General features: G+C 41.6%; 1 protein-coding gene across 7 annotated transcripts in view; it reads left to right on the top strand.

Moving 5' to 3' along the window:
* PPP4R1 (protein phosphatase 4 regulatory subunit 1) overlaps nt 1-19,779 on the top strand; it is an 86,975-nt gene that overhangs the window by 42,025 nt on the left and 25,171 nt on the right. For all 7 annotated transcript variants that reach the window (XM_075920980.2, XM_075920974.2, XM_075920971.2 and 4 more), the window contains 4 exons: nt 6,803-6,945; nt 11,726-11,872; nt 13,274-13,381; nt 14,153-14,218. In XM_075920980.2, coding sequence (XP_075777095.2) covers nt 6,826-6,945; nt 11,726-11,872; nt 13,274-13,381; nt 14,153-14,218 — 441 coding nt within the window. In that variant the 5' untranslated portion in view covers nt 6,803-6,825. The remainder of the gene's footprint in view (nt 1-6,802; nt 6,946-11,725; nt 11,873-13,273; nt 13,382-14,152; nt 14,219-19,779) is intronic.

Here is a 19,779-nt window from a genome sequence, read left to right as displayed (position 1 = left end):
CGGGATGTTTCTCCTGGGTGGGCACCTATTCTGTGGTGCTGCAGTACCTGTTGCACCAACGGTCGGAGGGACTAGCGCCCTCTTTAGTCAAAGTTCACTTGGTGGTGGTATCTGCCTTTTACCCAGGTTACTCCCAGCATTCCCTGTTTGGCCACCCCATGGTGACACGTTTTAGGAAGGGGTTAGACAGATTATATCTGTATTATCGTCCACTTGTACCCGCTTGGGACATGTACCTAATGCTCATTAACTCATGGAACCTCCCTTTGAACCAATGGCTGAGTGTTCATTGCTTCATCTCTCTGTGAAAGTAGCCTTCCTGGTGTCTGTCTCCTCAGAAAGGAGAGTGTCTGAGTTGAGGACCCTATCATCAGAACTACCGTACACAGTCTTCCACAAGGATAAAGTGCAGCTCAGGCTGCATTAATCTTTCTTACCAAAAGTGGTCTCCTAATTCCATCTGACCCAAGAGATCTTCCTTCCAGTTTTCTATCCCAGGCCACACACTAGTGCTAGGCAGAGAGTGCTTCACACGCTGGATATGAGACGGGTATTAGCTTTTTACATAGATCGCACTAGGCCATTTAGAAAGTCCATGCAGCTATTTGTGGCGTTGGCAGAATGTATGAAAGGTGACCCGGTTTCTATGCAGTGTATATCTCCCTGGATAGTGTGGTGCATATTCACCTGTTATGACCTAGCAGGAGTCCCTCCCCCACTGGTCACAGGACATTCGACTAGAGCACAAGCCTTGTCAATGGCTTTTGTGGCACAGCTTCTCATACAGGAGATCTGTAGGGTGGCCACATGGTCTTTGATTCATATGTTCACGGCCCACTATGCAAGCGATAAATTCTCCAGGGAAGATGCAGCTGTTGGTAGGGCAGTGCTGCCATCAGTCATTCCAAACTCTGACCTCACCTCCATGGGGTAGCAGCTTAGGAGTCACCCAATTGGAATCACCGTGAATAAGCACTTGAAGAAAAAAAGACAGTTACTTGTTCTCATAACTGGTGTTCTTCGAGATGTGTTGTTCACGTCCGTTCCAATACCCATCCTCCTTCTCCACTGTCGGAGTAGCTGGCAAGAAGAAACTGAGGGGGAGGGTAGGATCAGCTGTGGTGTATATATGCACTGTTATAGCAGCGCCACTCTAGGGGTTTCCGCAGCCGAGCCTACAGGAGCTGTTAGGAAAAGAGTTTCCAATGCTTGTGCATGTGGTGTGTGTACACCTGATTGGAATGGATGTGAACAACACATCTTGAAGAACACTAGTTATGAGAACAGGTAACTGTCTTTTCTCTAACTTGACAGTTTTTCAGGCAGACATTCTCTCCTTGAACCATTAATCCCTAGATTGATTTACTCCTGTGTGGTTAGCAAGGCATATCGAAAGAGCAAAGCATCATAGTGGGCAGCCTATAGAAACAGACTGTAGTCTTGTCTGTGTATCAGTCCAGTTTTTTGTTGAATGCAATTAGCAAAGTCTGTGTTGGATGGAGGAAGAGGTGAAAGGGAGGGTGAAGTGAGTGAGCGATGAAGTGGTAGGGTGAGGATTAAAAAGCATAATGGAAGAGAATTGGAAGGAAGAGGAGAGAGGGTAACAAAGGAAGAAAATGGTATATGGAAAATAGTATATATTAGATGGAAGGAGAGAAGGGAATAAAGCTTTAAGAGTTGGTAATGTATTACTGTTTGTTCTAACTATCACAAGAGGACAAATTGACAAGTTCATGTAAACTATATAAATTATATATGCAAATTAGATTCTGCCCTCAGGCTCTTGGTAAGTTGCCATTGTGATTCTCAGTGTTTATTGGATAGTTGACACACTAGTCGATTAGTCACTCTCCCTCCGTCCCCTTGCTATCTCTATTAGAAAGAGGCAACAAGGGGCGGGGAAAGAGGAAGGGGTGCTGCAAAGCAGCAGTGCTGCGTGGAGCCCAAGGTCTGCCTCTTTGAAACGCCGGGAGGAAGTCCCCTGCTTGTCCTGGGCTGCACGTGGCGTTTCAAAGAGCAGCGCTGTGTAAAGCCCAGGGACAGTTCTCCAGCTGACCCTGGGTTCCATGCAGTACTGCCACTTCGATACGCTGCGGGGAGCACAGGGCCAGCAGGGGACTTGTAGTTCTTTGAAAAGTTTACAGCTGAACATTGATTTTATTTAATAGTTTTTAAACTTTTCTATGCAGAAGAAAAATGCTGAGTTCCCTTTATTATTTTTAGTAGTTTACATTTAACACAGTACTGTACATTATTTACTTATTTTTCTTCTGCCTGATTGCATACTGCCAATTCCAAATGAGACTTGTGGTTGACTGGCCTGTTCATAATGAAGTTCTGCTGTAAATCTTACCGGATGGTTTGCCAATTGGGAAGAGCAAAACTGTATCAATTTACCCTTGAATCATTTTTTCAAGTTCACATCCAGGAGAATTAAAAACAAAATTTTGAAAAGAGAAAAACCCTTAAATTGTGGAGCACAGTTATGTGTTCTGCAGCTGCTTAGTCATGTGAGTCCTTGGTGGAGCTACATTGAGTTTTAACAAATGAAATAAACAAACACAAGAAACTTAGGTGTAAAGCTTGAAAAGTAGCCAGTCTTTCAGATATCAGGAGAAAGTATATGTTTGAGAAGTTACACATTTGTCTCTGATAATTTGCTATAAGAAGACACAAAGATACACTTTTAGGCAAGATTTCTCAAACTTCTTTGCACTCTCTTCTCACAACAAAAATTATACGACCCTGGGAAAGGGACCAAAGCCTGAGCTTCACCACCCCAGGTGAGTGGGACGAAACCTCAGCCCTGCTGGCGGGGACTGTTTTGGCATCAGCCCTGGGCAGTGGTGCTCAGACTTTGGCTTTAACTCCATACGTTAGCAGGTCTAATGCCATCACTGGCAATACCATTAAAACGGGATCACAACCCGCTTTGGGGTTCTGATCATTGTTTGAGAACCACTGCTTTCAGATGACAACATTCATAAAGGGAGCATTTTAATGTTTCTTCAACAAAGGTAGAAAATTATTTTTTCAGACAAACTTATGGAAAATGTAATAGTCCTCTGAAGATGTATTGTGGTGTTTAGAGTACAATCATTAAAGTTTAGAAATAGCATTATTTAGCCCTGATTGAAGTATTGATTCAACCCAACTTTTTTATTTATTTGCATTTTGTTAGTACATAGAGGCCTGGGCCTGTTAAACTAAACCCTGTGCAAACATAAAACACAGATATGGTTCCTATCCTGAAGACCTTACAGTCTAAGTAATAAGCTTAACCAGAGCCTTCATAATCTTTTTATTACTAGGGATGTTAACATATAGTTGTGTAAACAATTAATAAACCTGGGTTTCCTGGTTAATCTGAAAGACTACACGTACTCCTCCCCACCCCCTTGCTGATGTGGCAGCACGCAAGGAAAGCAGGAGCCGGTGCCTGTGGGAAGGTGGCTTAAAAGAGGCAGCAGCGTGGGGGAGGGGGCAGGCTCGGGCCCTCCATGGACAGAGGCTGCTGCCGCCACCCTGTACTGCTGCCTCTGATACAGAGATCTCTGCGGGGATCCTACAAAGAAGTGTTCTTTACTACATATCTCTGATTCTTCTCCAGAGCAGGTCCTCCATGTGCACTGCATTAGTCTGTGGTCCTTTAAAAAAATTTCCATCACCATCCCCCCACATCAATTGGTTCTTGTTCCAAAACTCCTTGTCCAGCCAGTTTAATCTTCCTCCCTCTCTCCACCCAAGCTTTTCTTCCAAATATCAATATCCATCAGTTTCCAGTCTCAGCCTCCCCTCCTCCACCCAGCTCCCTGTCTCTTTAACCAGGCAATTCCACCCTCCCAACTCCAAGGCACAGCTCCCCATACCTCCCGAGTCCCAGTTTCAGCAGACTCCTAGTCCCTAAGTCCTTCCCTCTCTGTTATTCTGGCTTTTGTCTTGCATTTGAATCCTACAGCTTTGACATCCATGCTGCATGGGTGCTAACAGGGAAAGCACAAGGACGACAGGGTATCTGCTCTCGGTTCTGGTGGCTGGCTCTATTCTGGCTCAGAGTAGCTATTACAGGGAAAGTGTGACTATTCCCTGATAGTCTTGGGAAGAAACATGGTGAGTTGCTCCATAGAGATTGTGCAAGTACAGCCTGATCAGCAGTAGGCTGGGACATGTTTAGTCACAGTCTGTTCAGTGATAGGAGCTGAGAGAGGCAATGAGCATGCCCAGTGAAATCACAGTCTTTGAATTTTAGCAGCTATAAATCTCAGATGTCTGTACCGAGCTTATGCAAACTGAGAATTCTCAAAGGCTCATAAATGAGCATGGATTTTCACAGGGATGGCAAAAGGCCCTTCCTCTGCCAAATATGAACTCCCTACCCTAAAGCATGGGACTCTGGACTTTACTATTTGCATATGCTGCATTTTGAATTATACATTTTAAGTTATTTATACATTTTTGTGTATAATATAATGTATTAAAATGGATAGTCTCTCTTCCTCCTCAGGCTTTCTTCCAATGAATTGTTTGTCTGTACTGCCAAAAATGTGCACTCAATCGGTAAACTGGAGTCTAAGCTTTTTTTAACCGGTTAATGTAAGGCCATGTCTACCCTAGGAGATTATTTCAAATGTTCTAAGTTTGACTTCTGGGCACCCAGTTTTACATATTCGAAGTTCTGTGACCTCACTACAGAGAAGAATCAAATGTAGCCCAAGGCAGGCTCCGTTAATGTGGACGCGCTACCTCAGACTCAGAGCCCCAGGAAGCGCTCTGGGGAGCTGCAGGAGACCACTCGGAGGCCAATTAGTTTGAATTAGTGGCACTGGAGTGTCCATGCTAACTTTATTTCGGACTTACATGCTTGGGAATAGCATTATTCCTCATGAAAAGCAGGACTACAGAGTTCAAATTCCGTGGCCCCTTATTCCATAATAATGGGCTTGGTAGTATGGACATATTTCTTACAAAATTGACCTTGGAGGGCTCATTTTGGACTAAGTTCCTAGTGTAGACCAGGCCATACTCAATTCTGATTACAATTCAGATTTAATAAATTAAATTTTTAAGGTCTTATTTTTAGACGTTTGATTGTAATAGATTTTCAATTTATACTTACACATCATTTATATGTATCAAGAACATCTTCATTTTAAATACATTTTATATTTTTATTATACAAGTGCTTAAAAATGTCACATGAAGAGAAACTAAGCAGCCCAAAACTGTTCATTTCCATTTGTCTGTTTTCATTGCCCAATAATCAGAACAGCCAACCAACTTGATAATTTTAGGATTTTCTTAGCAGCTTTAGGGAAAAAAATTATTAGAAAATATAGTTGTGAATTCTTCCTGACTCTCTTAAATACATTTTAAATGTGTGATACGAAGAAATGAAATTTCTACAGAAATCTGATAACTTTACCACTCAGTCAAAACCCTTGCTTCTAATTTAGATGCTATGCAGTATTAGATTTGCTCCATCAGCCACTGGATATTGTAGCACAAATAGCAAAATTTGTTTGCAGCATGCAATAACTATGACATATAAATAAATATAAATTATGTCCCCTCCTTAAAATAAAGACTGCTTTTTTTGATGATTAGTTTGTTAATGTACTAAGGTTTACAATGAATGTATTCACCAAAATGAAAAAGTACCATATAGACTTTACTTGAACAGTTCATGTGTGAATGTCCAGTAAGGAGCAAATAGTAAAATATACCCCTGTGAAGGAATGTTACATAAACTCTTTTAATCATTAAAATTGCTGTAGTTTGAAGGTATTGACTTGTCTTTATGTATAGTTGTTGCAAATCTATCCTCTAATAGCAACTACAAAGGTATACAAATTCTGGAGAGGCAGATTTAGTCAGCGGTTAGGTCTGAAATAGGTTGTTTTCTGGGCAGATGGAGTACTGGCAGTCAGTGATGTCCCACTGTCTATTAAAATTGAGGATGTGCAAAATACCCAATTTGAATTTGGTCTGTATATCTTCAGAGAGATGTGAATTCAGTATATGAAGATATGCAGATTAACTCAAGTAGTGTCCCACTTCCTCCACAGAAAATAATTATTCTTCTTCGAGAGGCATCCTTGGGATGCTCCACAGTGGCTTGTCCCTGGGGGTGCTCCACAGTGGGTGTTGATGTGTCCCAGCATCTCTAGATGCTGTGGAGCACTCCCAGGGACGCTCATCTCGAAGAACATCAGTTACAGGAAGGTGAGTAACCTCATATTTATGAAATGGTTACAAATGTTATGAAAATATACTATAAATGAAAAAGTCGGCTGTTTACAGTAAAAGACTCCACAATTTGTGTCGCTTTTTCCGATTGGTTTTTCAGAAGAGGCTTTTCCGATATTTGGCCCTGGGTAGATGAAACTAGAAATACAGGGCTTCACGAAACAGCGTGTCTGCTCATCTGCAAAAAAAAAAAAGCACAAGAGCAGATGCATTCCTTGGACGTGGCAGTGTTTTTCTGGGATACCTCTTGTATCCCGGAAAACCCCGCAATATAGACGTACCTTTAGAGGGAGACCTTTGGGGCTTGAAGGCTCCCTTTTCTCTTTTTCTCTTGCCACCTTGCTGTAAAAACGTGAACCCAGACTGTCAGTAGGTTCAGTGATGCAAATAAAATCTGCATCCTGGCTTGTAGAAGGATGTTATGCTCTCAAAATGTTTTTTAGCATAAATATATTATGATGTGATTCATCTGGGCAGCATTGTAAAAAGCGCTTAATATAATTATATATACAATGCACATTTATTTTATTTTATTTTTATTTTGACATTCTTGTAGAGCCAACTGTGCGAGCAGAACTGATGGAACAGGTGCCTCATATCGCTATATTTTGTCAAGAAAACAGGCCTTCAATACCATATGCTTTTTCCAAATACTTATTGCCTATTGTGGTAAGATACCTCGCAGACCAGAATAACCAGGTAAGAGCTGTTTGTAAACTGTTAAGAACTAAAATTGAATGGCTTGTACATCTTCTCAAATAGGATAATACAAACATTTTACTCCAGTGTTTCTTAATCTTTTTAAGACCGAGGAACACCAAACAATAATTTTTTTTATGAGGAACACACAGGATTTTTTTGTTGAGCCCCCCTCTCTACTCCCCGCCCCAAAAGGTCCGGGGGGAGTCACCTGCCACTTTAAGGGCAGCCTTTTTGAACTTTGTTGTTCTCCATGGCACACCTCTGACTGCCTCATGAGACACTAGTGTGCCACAGAACAGTTTAAGAAACACTGTTTTACACTATGTAAATAAGGTTTAGAGGAAGAAGAAATAAAGTGAACTCTGAACTTACATGAAAGTTTATATTTTTTGAAATATGATCTGACTGGTCTTAGCAATCTGTGACTTCCTTTATGTAGTGCTAAAGCACCGCTACCAAAACAAAACACTGTCCTTATGTAGGCTTTCATATTGTAAATTTATTTGAAGCAATGAAGAAATAAAACCATTTTAAAATATAATTTATAGATTTTAAGATCATTGGGACCTATTATAATCTTATTTGATTTCCTGCATAACAGGCTGAAAACCTCACTCAGTTATTTCTGTCTTAATCCCATAGCTTTTGTTTGAGCTGTAGCATAACTTTTAGCCTAGATGTAAAGATTTCAAGTGTTGGTGCATCCGCCATGTTCTTAATTAAATTCTTCTAGTGGATAATTACTCCCAGTCTTTAAAAATAAAGGCATTTTTTCTAGTCTAAATTTGTCAAGTTCCATCTTCCCATCATTTAACTTTATTATGCCCTTTTCTACTTGATCTCTTCTCTTGTGTATTTACTTGGAGACTGTGATCAAACCATCTTTTCACCTTCTTTGAAGAAGCTCAGTCTAGTTTCTTATAGTTTATCAATCTAAGGCAGGGGTCAGCAACCTTTTCAAACCAAAAAGCCAAACTACATCAAAATTCAGAATACGTGGTCAATAAAGAACCAGTATAAGAATGCCCGTTTGCATGACTGAAAATATATAACTTAATAGTACTAATAATTGACATGATGATTAATAATAGCATAAATGAAACATTGTACTCATGGACTTTATTTAATGGGACTTCTGGCACCTTTTCACACATTTATTTGAAATTTACATCATAACTGGTCAAATTCAGCTTCATGCATGCATTCAGGCTAGCTTCTGTCAATCTTGAATGCAAATTACCTTTGATGTGATTCAAATGAGGGAGAGCTTGCTCACACAGATAGGTGGAGCCAAACATTGAAAGTAAAGCCAAGCTTACATTGTGCATGGTGTTGTATGTGACAGGAAGTTCTTTCCAAGTTTGCAGAATCACCGTACTCCAATTTCTTCATGTTAGCCTATGCGTGCAGTTTTGCCAGTTCTGCACATTGTCGAACAAGGCATTCTAAATCAGAATTCAGTTTGACGAATTTTGCCACCCCAATATCCAACTCCTTGAAATCTGCTGTTTCTGTTTTCATTTCCAAATCGCTGATTGAGATGCCTGGAATGATTGTCAAATCCAGTTCTTCAACAGATGCTTTATGTGGATGAATCATAAACTTAAACAGAGCACTGTGTTTACAAATGTCAACAAAATGAGACTTGAATACCATCAGAAGCTCAGAAACAAACCCCGCAAGGTGCTGCAAATCAAGGCTGCTCTTTGAATTCTCTCTCTCATACGAATCACAAGACCTTCATAATCTTTCAAAATGTGCCAGTCTGCCCGTCTCGATATCTTTGGTGAAGACAGTCAGTTTTGACTCAAATCCAAGCACTGACTGCTGCAGAGTCAGGAATGTATTTCCTTGCCCTTGTAGCTTAAGGTTCAACTCATTCAAATGACCTGTAATGTTGACAAGATTGTAAAACTTGAGCAACAAGTCGCAGTCTGAAAGCTCTGTGTTTGATACCCTTCATATAAAAAGAGCCTTAATCTCGTTAATGTCGGCGGCAAAACAAGACAAAGCTTTTTCATTAAATAACTAGCGAACATTGTGCATTAGTAGATCGGGGTATTCAGAATTTATTTCCTTGAGCAGTGACTGAAATTGATGGTGATTAAGGTCTCAGGCAAGAATCCAGTTGACAATGCAAACGACCAGTCGCATTACATATCTGAGTTTAAGTTCCACAAGATTGCACACACAGTGCCTCCTGATGCACAATGCAATGAAAAGTGGGCAGTTCTGCTGTTCTGACAAGAGTAAGGAATCCCTTGTATTTGCTGACCATACTGTGTGCACCAGCCGTACAAACAGCCACAAGATTATCCCACTGTATTTCTTTCTCGTTTACAAAGTTCATCACAGTTTTAAGGCTGTCTTTACCCTTGTTTGATTTTTCATTGGTAATTTCTCAATCATTTCTTCGTGCACAGCATTTCCACAAATATATTGCCCCAGAATACCCAACTGATTCATGTCACATGTCAACTGTCTTGTCCAAAGCAAATGAAAAATAAGTAGCTGAACTCAAATTTTGCATTTGTTCCTTGTTGATTTGATGGGCCATTTTCATAGCTCTGTCATGAGCTGTTTTTGTCTTGAATTTTCTGTAAGATTTTGTCCTTGTTGTGAAACTCGTCAAATAGTTCATGACCATTTTTAGTATACATCTCTTCAAGTAATCCCTGTCAGTAGAAACTTCCCCACTCAAATAATGCTGTATGAGCTCACAAAACTTGCAGAGTGTAAGCTCCCACCTTTTTTGACCACGTCAGCAGGCTATTTTGTCCAATGTTCATTTTTTTGTTGTTGTTGCAGCTCCTCGCAGGCTTTTTCGTGTGTCACCCTGGGGAAGAATTGTAGCAAAAGCTGCCTCTTTTGTCATGAAATTTGTGGGGGGTTTTGTTGTGTGAGAACTCTCACTACAGATGAGACAATGTGGAGATCCAGATCTATCCACAAATGCATACAAGTTTGTCCCCTTCTTTTGGAAATTTTGGTACTCGTCATCTCTCTTCCTCTTTGTCATTTTTACTGTTAGGGGGTTACAAAATTCACCATCATATACGATGATGGAAATATTTCTTGATCAAATAAAAAGAGAATATGCACAACTATCAATGAGTGGAGAGGATGGGTGGATGTTAAAATGAACAGTTAAAGATGAAATAGCCAAAAAAAACCTTCTTGACATGAGTAATTACGTGTTTTTAAAATCTCGAATTTTTCGTTTTAATTTTAAAAAGTTGTGTGTATTTTGGGAATGACAAAAGAGTTATATATGGTTCCATATTGAGCCAGAGGTTGCAGACCCCTGCTCTAAGGCATGTTATCCAGACCTCAAATCATTCTTGTAGATCCTTTTGAACTCTTTCCCATTTGTAGTGCACTTTTGTTATATAAATACTAGAACTAGACATAGTATTCTAGTTATAGTTCACTAATGCCATATACAAAGATAATATCACCTCCCTACTGCTTGATATTCTTCTGCTTATATACCCAAAGATTGTTACCCTTCTTACAGGGTGTGCACTGGGAGCTCATCATTAATTGACTAGTTACATCAGTGTAGGGAACCTTTTTTAGATGGAGGGCTGGTGACCCACAGAAAAATCTGTCGGGGGCTGCACACAAGTGAGAAACAAAAAAAATAAACTATCACTGACATGGCCCCTGACCGATTGTTATGAAAGACACTCCCTACATTCCCCTCCCACACCAGAGCCTTGGGGGAGCCCAGCTTAGTAGATTTTGTGTGCTCCAGTCCCATGGTAGTGTGTGCAGAGTGGGACTAGAGTGCCCGCATGGGCTCTCCAATGCTGGGGGGAGGACCTGAGCCTCGGGAGCAGGATCCAGGCAAGCTGAGGGCCACATCTGGCTCCCAGGCTTGAAGTTCCCCACCCCGATCTACATGAACTCCGAATTCTTTTCCATGTCACTATAAGACATGATATAGTCCCCCTGTATTTTTACCTATATTCTTTACCTATGTTTTTTATTGTTACCTATATTCTTTGTTCTTCATTAAAGTGTGTGCTGTTCAATAAACCCAATTTACCAAGCAGTCCAGATCAGTGTAGTTAACATTTCCTGTGATTTATCACTCCTTCAGCTTTTTATCATCTGCCAGTTTTACCAGTAGTGCTTCCAGATCATTAATACAGATATTGAATAACACTCTTCCAAGAACACATCCCTGTAGAATCTAATTAGAATCAAGTCTGTTGGATGATGATTTCTTGTTTACATTTATTTTTTAAAATTTGTCAGTTACCCATTTCAATGGATGTAATTGATTTTTAGAATAGTACTGAGTTTTTCTTATCAAGAAGGTTATAAGGGATTAAGTCAGATGTCTTACAGATGTCTAAGTATATTATGCCAACATAGTTACTTTTATCAACCAAACTTTAATTCTTTCAAAAAATGGAATTTGTTTGACAGATATTTTTCAGAAGACTGTTAGATTGGCATTAATTATTCTCTCCTTTAATTCTTTACTAATAGTGTCCAATATCAGCCTTTCTGCGATTGTACCTGTTTTGCATCACCTTTTTGTCTTTTTCGAAATGTAAGGGAATGCTCTTGCAGTATTTGTAATACTGCAATAATTTACTCTATATACATGTTCCTGTGATGACTTTTCATTCAGTTGCAGAAGGACTTAAGAGCATATGCCCTTCACAACAACAAGGGTGATGAGGGCATGTCAGCATATCTTCCAGCGTATATTTAAAAACCAGCTCATGTAAACTCTTGTTTCCACTTTTTTTTTCTATGATAGGTGAGAAAAACAAGCCAGGCAGCATTGCTGGTTCTGTTAGAGCAAGAACTTATTGAGAGATATGATGTAGAGACCAAAGTTTGCCCTGTTCTTATAGAACTGACTGCACCAGACAGCAATGATGATGTGAAGACAGAGGCTGTGGCTGTGAGTAAATCAATAAAACTGAGTTTTTAAGGTCTAAGATTTGAGTTAACATTTGATGATGTAATGTACACTCTTTCCTATATATTTGCTTTCAACAACCAACTACATGAGTGATGTACCTGAGTGTTTAGATTGCTGTATCTAAACTGTATCAAATTTATTCACTGAAATTTAGGTTATTTCCATTTATGTACTACATGTATCTTATTACTTTTTTAAAAGTATGTTATGTTTTTGGATAATCTATGCACAATATGCAGATGTACAGATAGTCTTTCCTTAACTTGTGTATTTATTAGCTTTATTAAAGGTACTCAGGTTTTTCTGAGGCACTTAACCATGTGGTGCCTCAGAAGTGGCTATAAGTAAATTTATCCTTAGCATTTTTTGCACTGTCTTGCACCTAAGCAGAGTCATGTTTGAAATAAAATACTTGTATATTCCCTAAAAGAAGAAAGACCAACTGGACAAGAAACTCAGGAGACTAATTGTATTATCTGATAAAGTGTTTTGTATTTTGGGAGCCTCCCTTTATGGCCGTTGGCACTTGCTTTTTTTCGTACTGGGTTCCTTAGTAAAGAAAGCTTAGTACATGATGAATTGTGTTAACCTTTACTTTGGGGGTTTGTTCTCCCTTTTATTTCTACCACCATGTCTGACTGTAATTCTCATTCAGACAAATGTGAATGAATTTTATCAGATGTAATTTAGAGTAATGAATGGACTAAGATGAGCAACTCAGTGGTTTAAATGAGTACAAATTTAATAAATAGTTCTCATTTGATTATATGTCTCTGACTAAATTAATAATTTAACTAAACCATTTAATGAGTTAATTTATAATAGTATAATACTAAATGTGGTGAATATACTTACCATCTGTCAAATGCATTGTAAACCACTTTATTCCCTCTAGATTTTTTTTATGTGATGTAAATACCTTTGAAACAGAAACACAAATACTTAGTAAGTCTTCAGAAAATTGCTTTTAAGTGTTGAGGTGTTTTAAAAAGTGAAAATGAGAAATGACGTCCCTCATTTTACTGTTTTAAAACTAATCCATTTGCTGTTTCTCTGTTTTATAATACACAGTATTATGAGATAAATGCATTCATTTGTCGAGTTCATTCCTACCAACTTTCCAGAATGCTTTGCAGTCGATTGTTTCCATAACTTTCTGATTTTGTTGCTTTTATATTGGGAAGAACACATTCCTACATACCTTATTGCACTTTGATACAGGGGAAGAAAATTGAGCTGCCTACATAATGCACACACTTTTCAGTATGACATTTAAAATATCAGAAAAATTTAGGATCATGTGCATCTGTATTTAGCTTATTTTTTAAACTAGTTTCTCTGTTGTATAGGCATTCCTCATCAGTATTTTCTTTTCATTAGATAATGTGCAAAATGGCCTCCATGGTGGGGAAAGACATCACAGAAAGACTCATTCTTCCTAGGTTTTGTGAGATGTGCTGTGATTGCAGAATGTTTCATGTTCGTAAGGTATAAATTTTTTCTTGTCTAGTTTGATTCAGTTATTTACTTTAGATTTAAAGGATCCTGGCCAATGTAAAAATCACATTTGTCTCAAATTATTTTTATCTGTTGCTTTTACCTGAAATACCTATGATAACTATAAATGAAAGGTACAGGGCCCCACATAGTCTGAGTGAGCTATGGAAATTTCTGCAGAAGTGTAGTCTACAATCTTTAATTTAAAGAGAAAACTATGCTTCTAGTTCTTAGGGTTGTGGCGGTAACATTGAAAACATGAATCAAATGTAAACTGATACAGATTCATCAACCTGACCCCACAGCTCTCTGGGAGGGAAGAAAAGTTATATCAGGACAGAAGATGTGCTAGGCATAAGCAGAACTGCTTAGGTTACTGAGCAGCTCCATGGGGCCCCCTATTATGTCTGTCTGTCTGGGCACCTGGCCATAGCAGAGTGTGGGAGCTAGGACCACAGCCTCACAAGTGGCCCTGGCAGGTCCCTGGCCTGGACTGCACTGGGTTGGCAGGTGAGGCCCCAGCAGTGCCAGAGTGGTCCCGCGAGGCCTCGGCACTGGCTGCACTTGGGCAGGCTGGCCATTAGGATGCCAGCCCAGGCTGCTCCAACTCGGCAGGTGGGAACCAGGCCCTAGCTACTGTCCGCCAGCATGCCAACAGTTAACCAGTTAGATGGTATAATTTTAATTGTTTAACTGGTTTACTATTTTAATGGTTATTTACATCCCTATTATTAGTTTACTTATCTCTGTTTTTGTCTACAGGTATGTGCAGCCAATTTTGGAGATATCTGCAGTGTGGTTGGACAGCAAGCCACTGAAGAAATGCTTGTAAGTCTTTTGTACAGAAGTCAGTTTGTTGAGCTATGATTCTAGGTATATATAGTCTCCTCACCCTCACAAATAACACCTTCCTTAAAATTACTGAAGAGAACTCAGGAGTTGAGAAATGAGAAAGTTAGGTTTGCACATGCACCTGATCTCTAGTCTTTCAAAGACTGTATTGCAATACATTTCCACAATTACGTAACATGTTGTTTATGCAGAACCACTGCCTCTTTCATCACTCATTCTCTGAGCTTTTTGTATTTCATCAGTTCCATCTGACGTGAATGATTCTATAGAATTTACTCTTTTTTTCACCTTTGCAAGCTTGGATACATGTGTAAGTTGTGGAGTTGTTTTAAAAATACTATGTGATCATTAAATGCGATCAGGCCTGTGCATATGTATGTTGAGAAGAGGTTGCCTGCATTTTGCCCGTGTGGACTTTTCCTGAATTTTGAGTGCAAGCACAGCTTATATATGCATTTAATATTGCTGTTAGTATGAGGTTTTTTTTAAATAAATAAAGACGGAGAAAGATGGTGGCAGGACAAGAAAGAAACAGAAGGAACTGCAGGACTGATGCCTTTTTTTGCAAGCTGAAAGAACTAATAGAGTTGTAGAAATGTAGGGCTAGACGGGACCTTGAGATGTCATCAAGTCCAACCTACTGCACTGAGGCAAGACCAAATAAACTGAGACCGTTTCTGACAGGTGTTGGTCAAACGCAGGGGTGGGATTCCACAGTCACCCTTCGAAGCTTATTCCTGGGCTTAATCATGCTTAATAGTTACAAAATTGTACCTAATATCTAACCTAAATGTCCATTTGAACTGATAAAGCCCATTACTTATCTTACGTTCAATACATGTGAAGAAAATTGATCCTAACTTATTTAAGTAGCATGTGTGTACAGGCAGTCCCCGGGTTACATGGATCCGACTTACATCGGATCCCTACTTACAAATGGGGTGAGGCAACCCCGCACTAGCTGCTTCCCCCCAGCAGACCAGGGAAACGCGGAGCGGCTTTTCTCAGCAGACACCTCAGTTTGAGAATAAAGGACTGAGGGAAGTGAGGTGTGGGAGAATAAAACTGAGCTCTGGAGAAATGTTTGGCTAGAGTTTCCCCTACAATATGTACCAGTTCCGACTTACATACAAATTCAACTTAAGAACAAACCTACAGTCCCTATCTTGTATGTAACCCGGGGACTGCCTGTATCTCATAATTTAAAACTAGTAGGGTAGACATCGTGGCTAACGTCTCATTTAAGAGGCAGACAAGAATGTACAGTGGGGCTCCATTTTGAGCACTTTTACAGAGTCCCTTAATAATTCATACCAGGGATGTAAAAGGTTAACCTCTAAGTTCGTAGTCACCAACGGCCTCGACCAGTCGATCACGAGGTGTCCGGGCCCCCTCCCCTTATTTTCCCCCGACCCCCGAGAAGCCCCATTACCTACCTCCAGTGAAAGTGGAGGTAGTGCCAGCTTCCTGCGGGTGGATGGAAGTCCCGCAGCTTAGCACCACTTCCAGGGATTCCGGAAGTACACTGGCTGCTCTGCCGGGTGTGCTGCGGGAGGGGGTGTTGGCCCCAGAGGAAGAGCATGGCAACTTCCCTGCACCGGAGCAGGAGGGGTGAGTCAGCCCCGGGTCAGGCATGTATGGGGTTTCCCTGTGCTGCGGGTGTGTGTGTGTGTGTGTGTGTGTTTTGGCTCCGGGGCAGGCACGCGCGGGGTTTCCCTGCACCATGGGGAGAGGGGGGAGTCGGGCCTGGAGGAGGCACATGCTGGCTTCCCTGCGGGAGGGGAGGGGGAGGGGAAGGGCGGGGAATCCTGGGAGGAGTCAGATGCAGGGGACTCTCTGCCTCTGCTGGCACCCTGTCCCCACTGCCCAGTTCCCAGCCCTCACTCCCCAGTTCCCTCTTCCCAGCCACAGAACTCTGTCCCCACTCTCCTGTCCTGAGCCACAGAACTCTGTCCCCACTGGCACCCTGTCCCCTGCTGCAGAACCCTGTCCTCGCCTCTCCCAGCACCCTGTTCCCTCTTCCCTGCCCCCAGCCACAGAACTCAGTCCCCACTGGCACCCTATCCCCTGCCAAAGCACCCACTAGCATCCTTCCCCAGTACTATGTCCCCTGTTCCCACCAACACAGTTGGGGCCACATTAGTGAAGCTTGGGGAGAGGGTGGGGTTGGAGGAGGGTTTTTTTGCAGCTCATTTGTGTGTGGAGGGTTTTTTTGCCAGCTGACTTTTCTTGGGTCAGTGACCCCTGACTCAAAACAGGTTCCCTGCCCTTCTCAAATAAAGACAATGCAGAAACTTTTTGTCTGACACAGTATTTTATTTAAAAATGAAGCCTGGCCAACAAACCCCAAATTGGGGCCAAGCCCCCATCTGGCCACAGCATCATAACACTCCTGCACTCCCTTTTCCCCCAGACCCTACATCTGAGCCTATCATATACTAGAGCCCCCTGCCCCGAGCCCCTCACATACCCCAACCCAAATTCCTGAACCCTCACATCCGGAAGTCTGTGGCCTCCTTAGTACCCTAATCCTACATCTGACCCCAACACTGCGCAGCCTGGCGTCCCCTCCCTGAGCCAGTGTCCCCTTACTCACCTTCTCCTGCATCCAGATTTCCTCCCACAGCTTGCACCTCTCACCCCTTCCCACACCCAAATCCCTCATTCCCACCCCAGAGCCTACACATCCTGTCTCAGCCCAGCAAGGTTACGGCTAGACTGCAGGAGTTTTTCAGGATTCCGGAGATAGCCCAGAAAAACACTTCTGCATCCAGGGATGCATTTGTTCTTCCGCTTCTTTTAGTGGAAGAGCAAACATGATCTTTCGGTCACCCCTATATTCCTCTTTCCACGAGGAATAAGGGGGCTTCCAAAAGAAGGGTTTTTTCTGACATTTGGTCCAGTCTAGACAGGCCAAATGTTGGAAAAACCTCTTCCTACAGAGGAATTGGTAAAAAAGCAGCAGGTTAAGGGTTGGGGATAGCAAGTGATAGAGAGGAGGAGAATAGAAAGGGGGGGGCGGTTCTGTCATCTTGGCTTGTTCTGTGATTTAAAAAGTGATCTTGGGTGTAAAAAGGTTGGAGACCACTGCTCTAAGTGGATGCTTAATCAGTTGCAGTTAACGGTTAAACTCTAGGAGTTTCTAGATCCATAATTTACGCTATTCACTTACATTTTCCATGGTATAATTATTTTCTTGCTGAGCTGCTTTAAAAAAAGAGAGAGGAAAAAGAGTGAGGAATTTCTTTTCATGATGACAAAAATGTTTGTGTCCCACTCCTCTTGTCATTCTGCTGTTACTGAAGTACGTCGGCTGAAATTTTATTTAAAAAAAAAACACTTTGGTTGGTCTGGAAAATGTCAACCCAGAAGGAGACTGCTTCAGCAACTAATGCAATGAAAATTGTTGTACTATCTTGATAGAAGCCACTGCGAGTCTTGTTGCATTATCGTGGATAGTGATAATCATGTGACGAAGTTCCATGCAGTGATTGCTTCAACTGCACCCTGTCCACGGATCCATTTCTGGCTGATGGTTTGGGAAACACAGGGATTGAAAGTCAGCAAGCTAGGGAGAAGCAGGAGTGGGTGAGAAGACCTGGGAGCCCATTCCTATTCCCCCAAGCTGGTCCCTTCAGGGAGGACAGGTGCATGCACGCAGGAGAAGGGAGGGAGGCTTCTGGGTTCTGAGTCAAGCCCTGTGCAGCCCATGCGGGGAGTAGGGGGGGGGCATTCCTGTACCCTGTCCTGGTCCCTTGTGCCCCAGAGTGGCAGGCCCTGTACCTTGCAGGTACGTGTTGAACAGCAGTGACTGGGCTGCATCACCTGTCAGGCAGCCTAGAGGGTGCATTGCAGCCAGGGCCAGCAGCCAATGGCTGGAATTGAACGCCAGGTTGGAGTTAAGGCTTTCCAGCATCCACTTGTCATACAGCGGCTTGGCCCCTTCTCTGCACTTTCCCTTCTTGAGACCCTGCACTCATACTGCCCCTAACCCCCAGTCACTTCCTTCACACTGCCTCTTCCCTGCAAAACTCTCCCCTCATCCCAACCCCTACTCGCTCATCTCCACTCCCTTCTCCCCTTCCAGACGGCTGGTTTGTGTGAATGGGGGTAGAGGGAAGACAGCTACTGTGTCACAGGTCAGACTGTAGGTTGATCCTGCCAGATGTGGATTCATGTATTTGTATCCACACAGAGCTCTACCAGTGAAGTTGGTGTCTGTCCTTTATTAGGTGCTAGACTCACCATAAGTTTAGATGGATCATTTATGCAAAGGGATGAACACTAAGGGGGACGCACATGCTCCAAAAGACTATCTCCTACAGACTAACCCCCTCGAGTTACATGCCATCTGGAACATCTGTATCTGCTTTCTGTCCTTAATCAAGGGCCAGTCCATCAAAGTCATGACTGATGTAATCTGTATGTTTTACATAAATATTGGTGAGGGACAATTGTAGTGAAGCAATAAAACTGTGGAATGGATTTATAGCCTATCACGTCCTCATTTCAGCCTCTTACCTTCCAGGCATTGCAAAACACCATGGCTGATTATCTCTGTAGATGTTTTTTTTCAAGGTTATGAGTGGGAACTGGACTCCCAGATCCTCAAACAGTTTTTTCCCAGGTTTCTGAAAGTGGACATATTTGTGACCTCTGCTTAGAGGAAGTGCAAGAAAATTGTGTGCAAGAGGACGGACTTATTGGTCCTTGGAGATTTCTTTCTCATTCCTTGCATGAGAGGTTTTTTCTATGTATATCTTTTGACATAATTGATTCAAAGAGTGTTGAATAAGATCTAACAAGACAAAGACAGTTATTCTCATTTCAGAAATTTGTCTGAGACAGGTCTAGCACATTTTCCTGATTCATTTTAGCTTCTGCACAGTATTTAAAGTTCCAACTATTTCCATCTGCTGATTTAGATCTCAGGTTGGATCCCAATCTGGACATCCTCTGACTCAGTGTTTGATTCCTCAGTGTTTTTCAGAGAGATTTCCTGTTTGACTGACAGAAAGATATCTCTAGAGATCCACAATGAAAAAAATGTCACCAATGGTCTGTCCAGCAACTTTTCATCTCTTCATTCTGCCCTTTCCACTGTTCTTGATTACTGACTGGATTTACTGAACTCTGTTTTTTCTAATGAGTGCTATCGGAGTTTGTCAGCTTTTATAGCCTTTTAGTCCCCAGAGATTCTCAGTCTGTGCTTATCCCACAACAGCAAGATTCATGAGAGGATTTCTTAAACTTTTCCTCCAAATCAGAGAGCCTACATGGAATTTGAATGTGAACCTTAATTGACTTATCAAACTTTCCTTTAAGCCAGTAGCTATGTTATTTGCTGAACTTACCTATGAAAATGGCAGTTTAGTACTTCTGCTTCCAGAGTCAGGCAATTGGGAGCAATGATGGCTGATATTTCTCCATCCCCCCACTCTTATCAAGAATAAGGTACATTTAATCCCACATTCTAAAACGTCCTGCAATACAGATCATCCTCACTGTAAGTCCAAGATACATTCCAGAAAACTTGG

This window comes from Pelodiscus sinensis, chromosome 2 (genome assembly GCF_052426305.1).
Source record: "Pelodiscus sinensis isolate ZL-2025 chromosome 2, ASM5242630v1, whole genome shotgun sequence".
Classification (NCBI taxonomy): domain Eukaryota; kingdom Metazoa; phylum Chordata; order Testudines; family Trionychidae; genus Pelodiscus; species Pelodiscus sinensis.
This window is presented reverse-complemented; position numbering and strand designations above follow the sequence as displayed.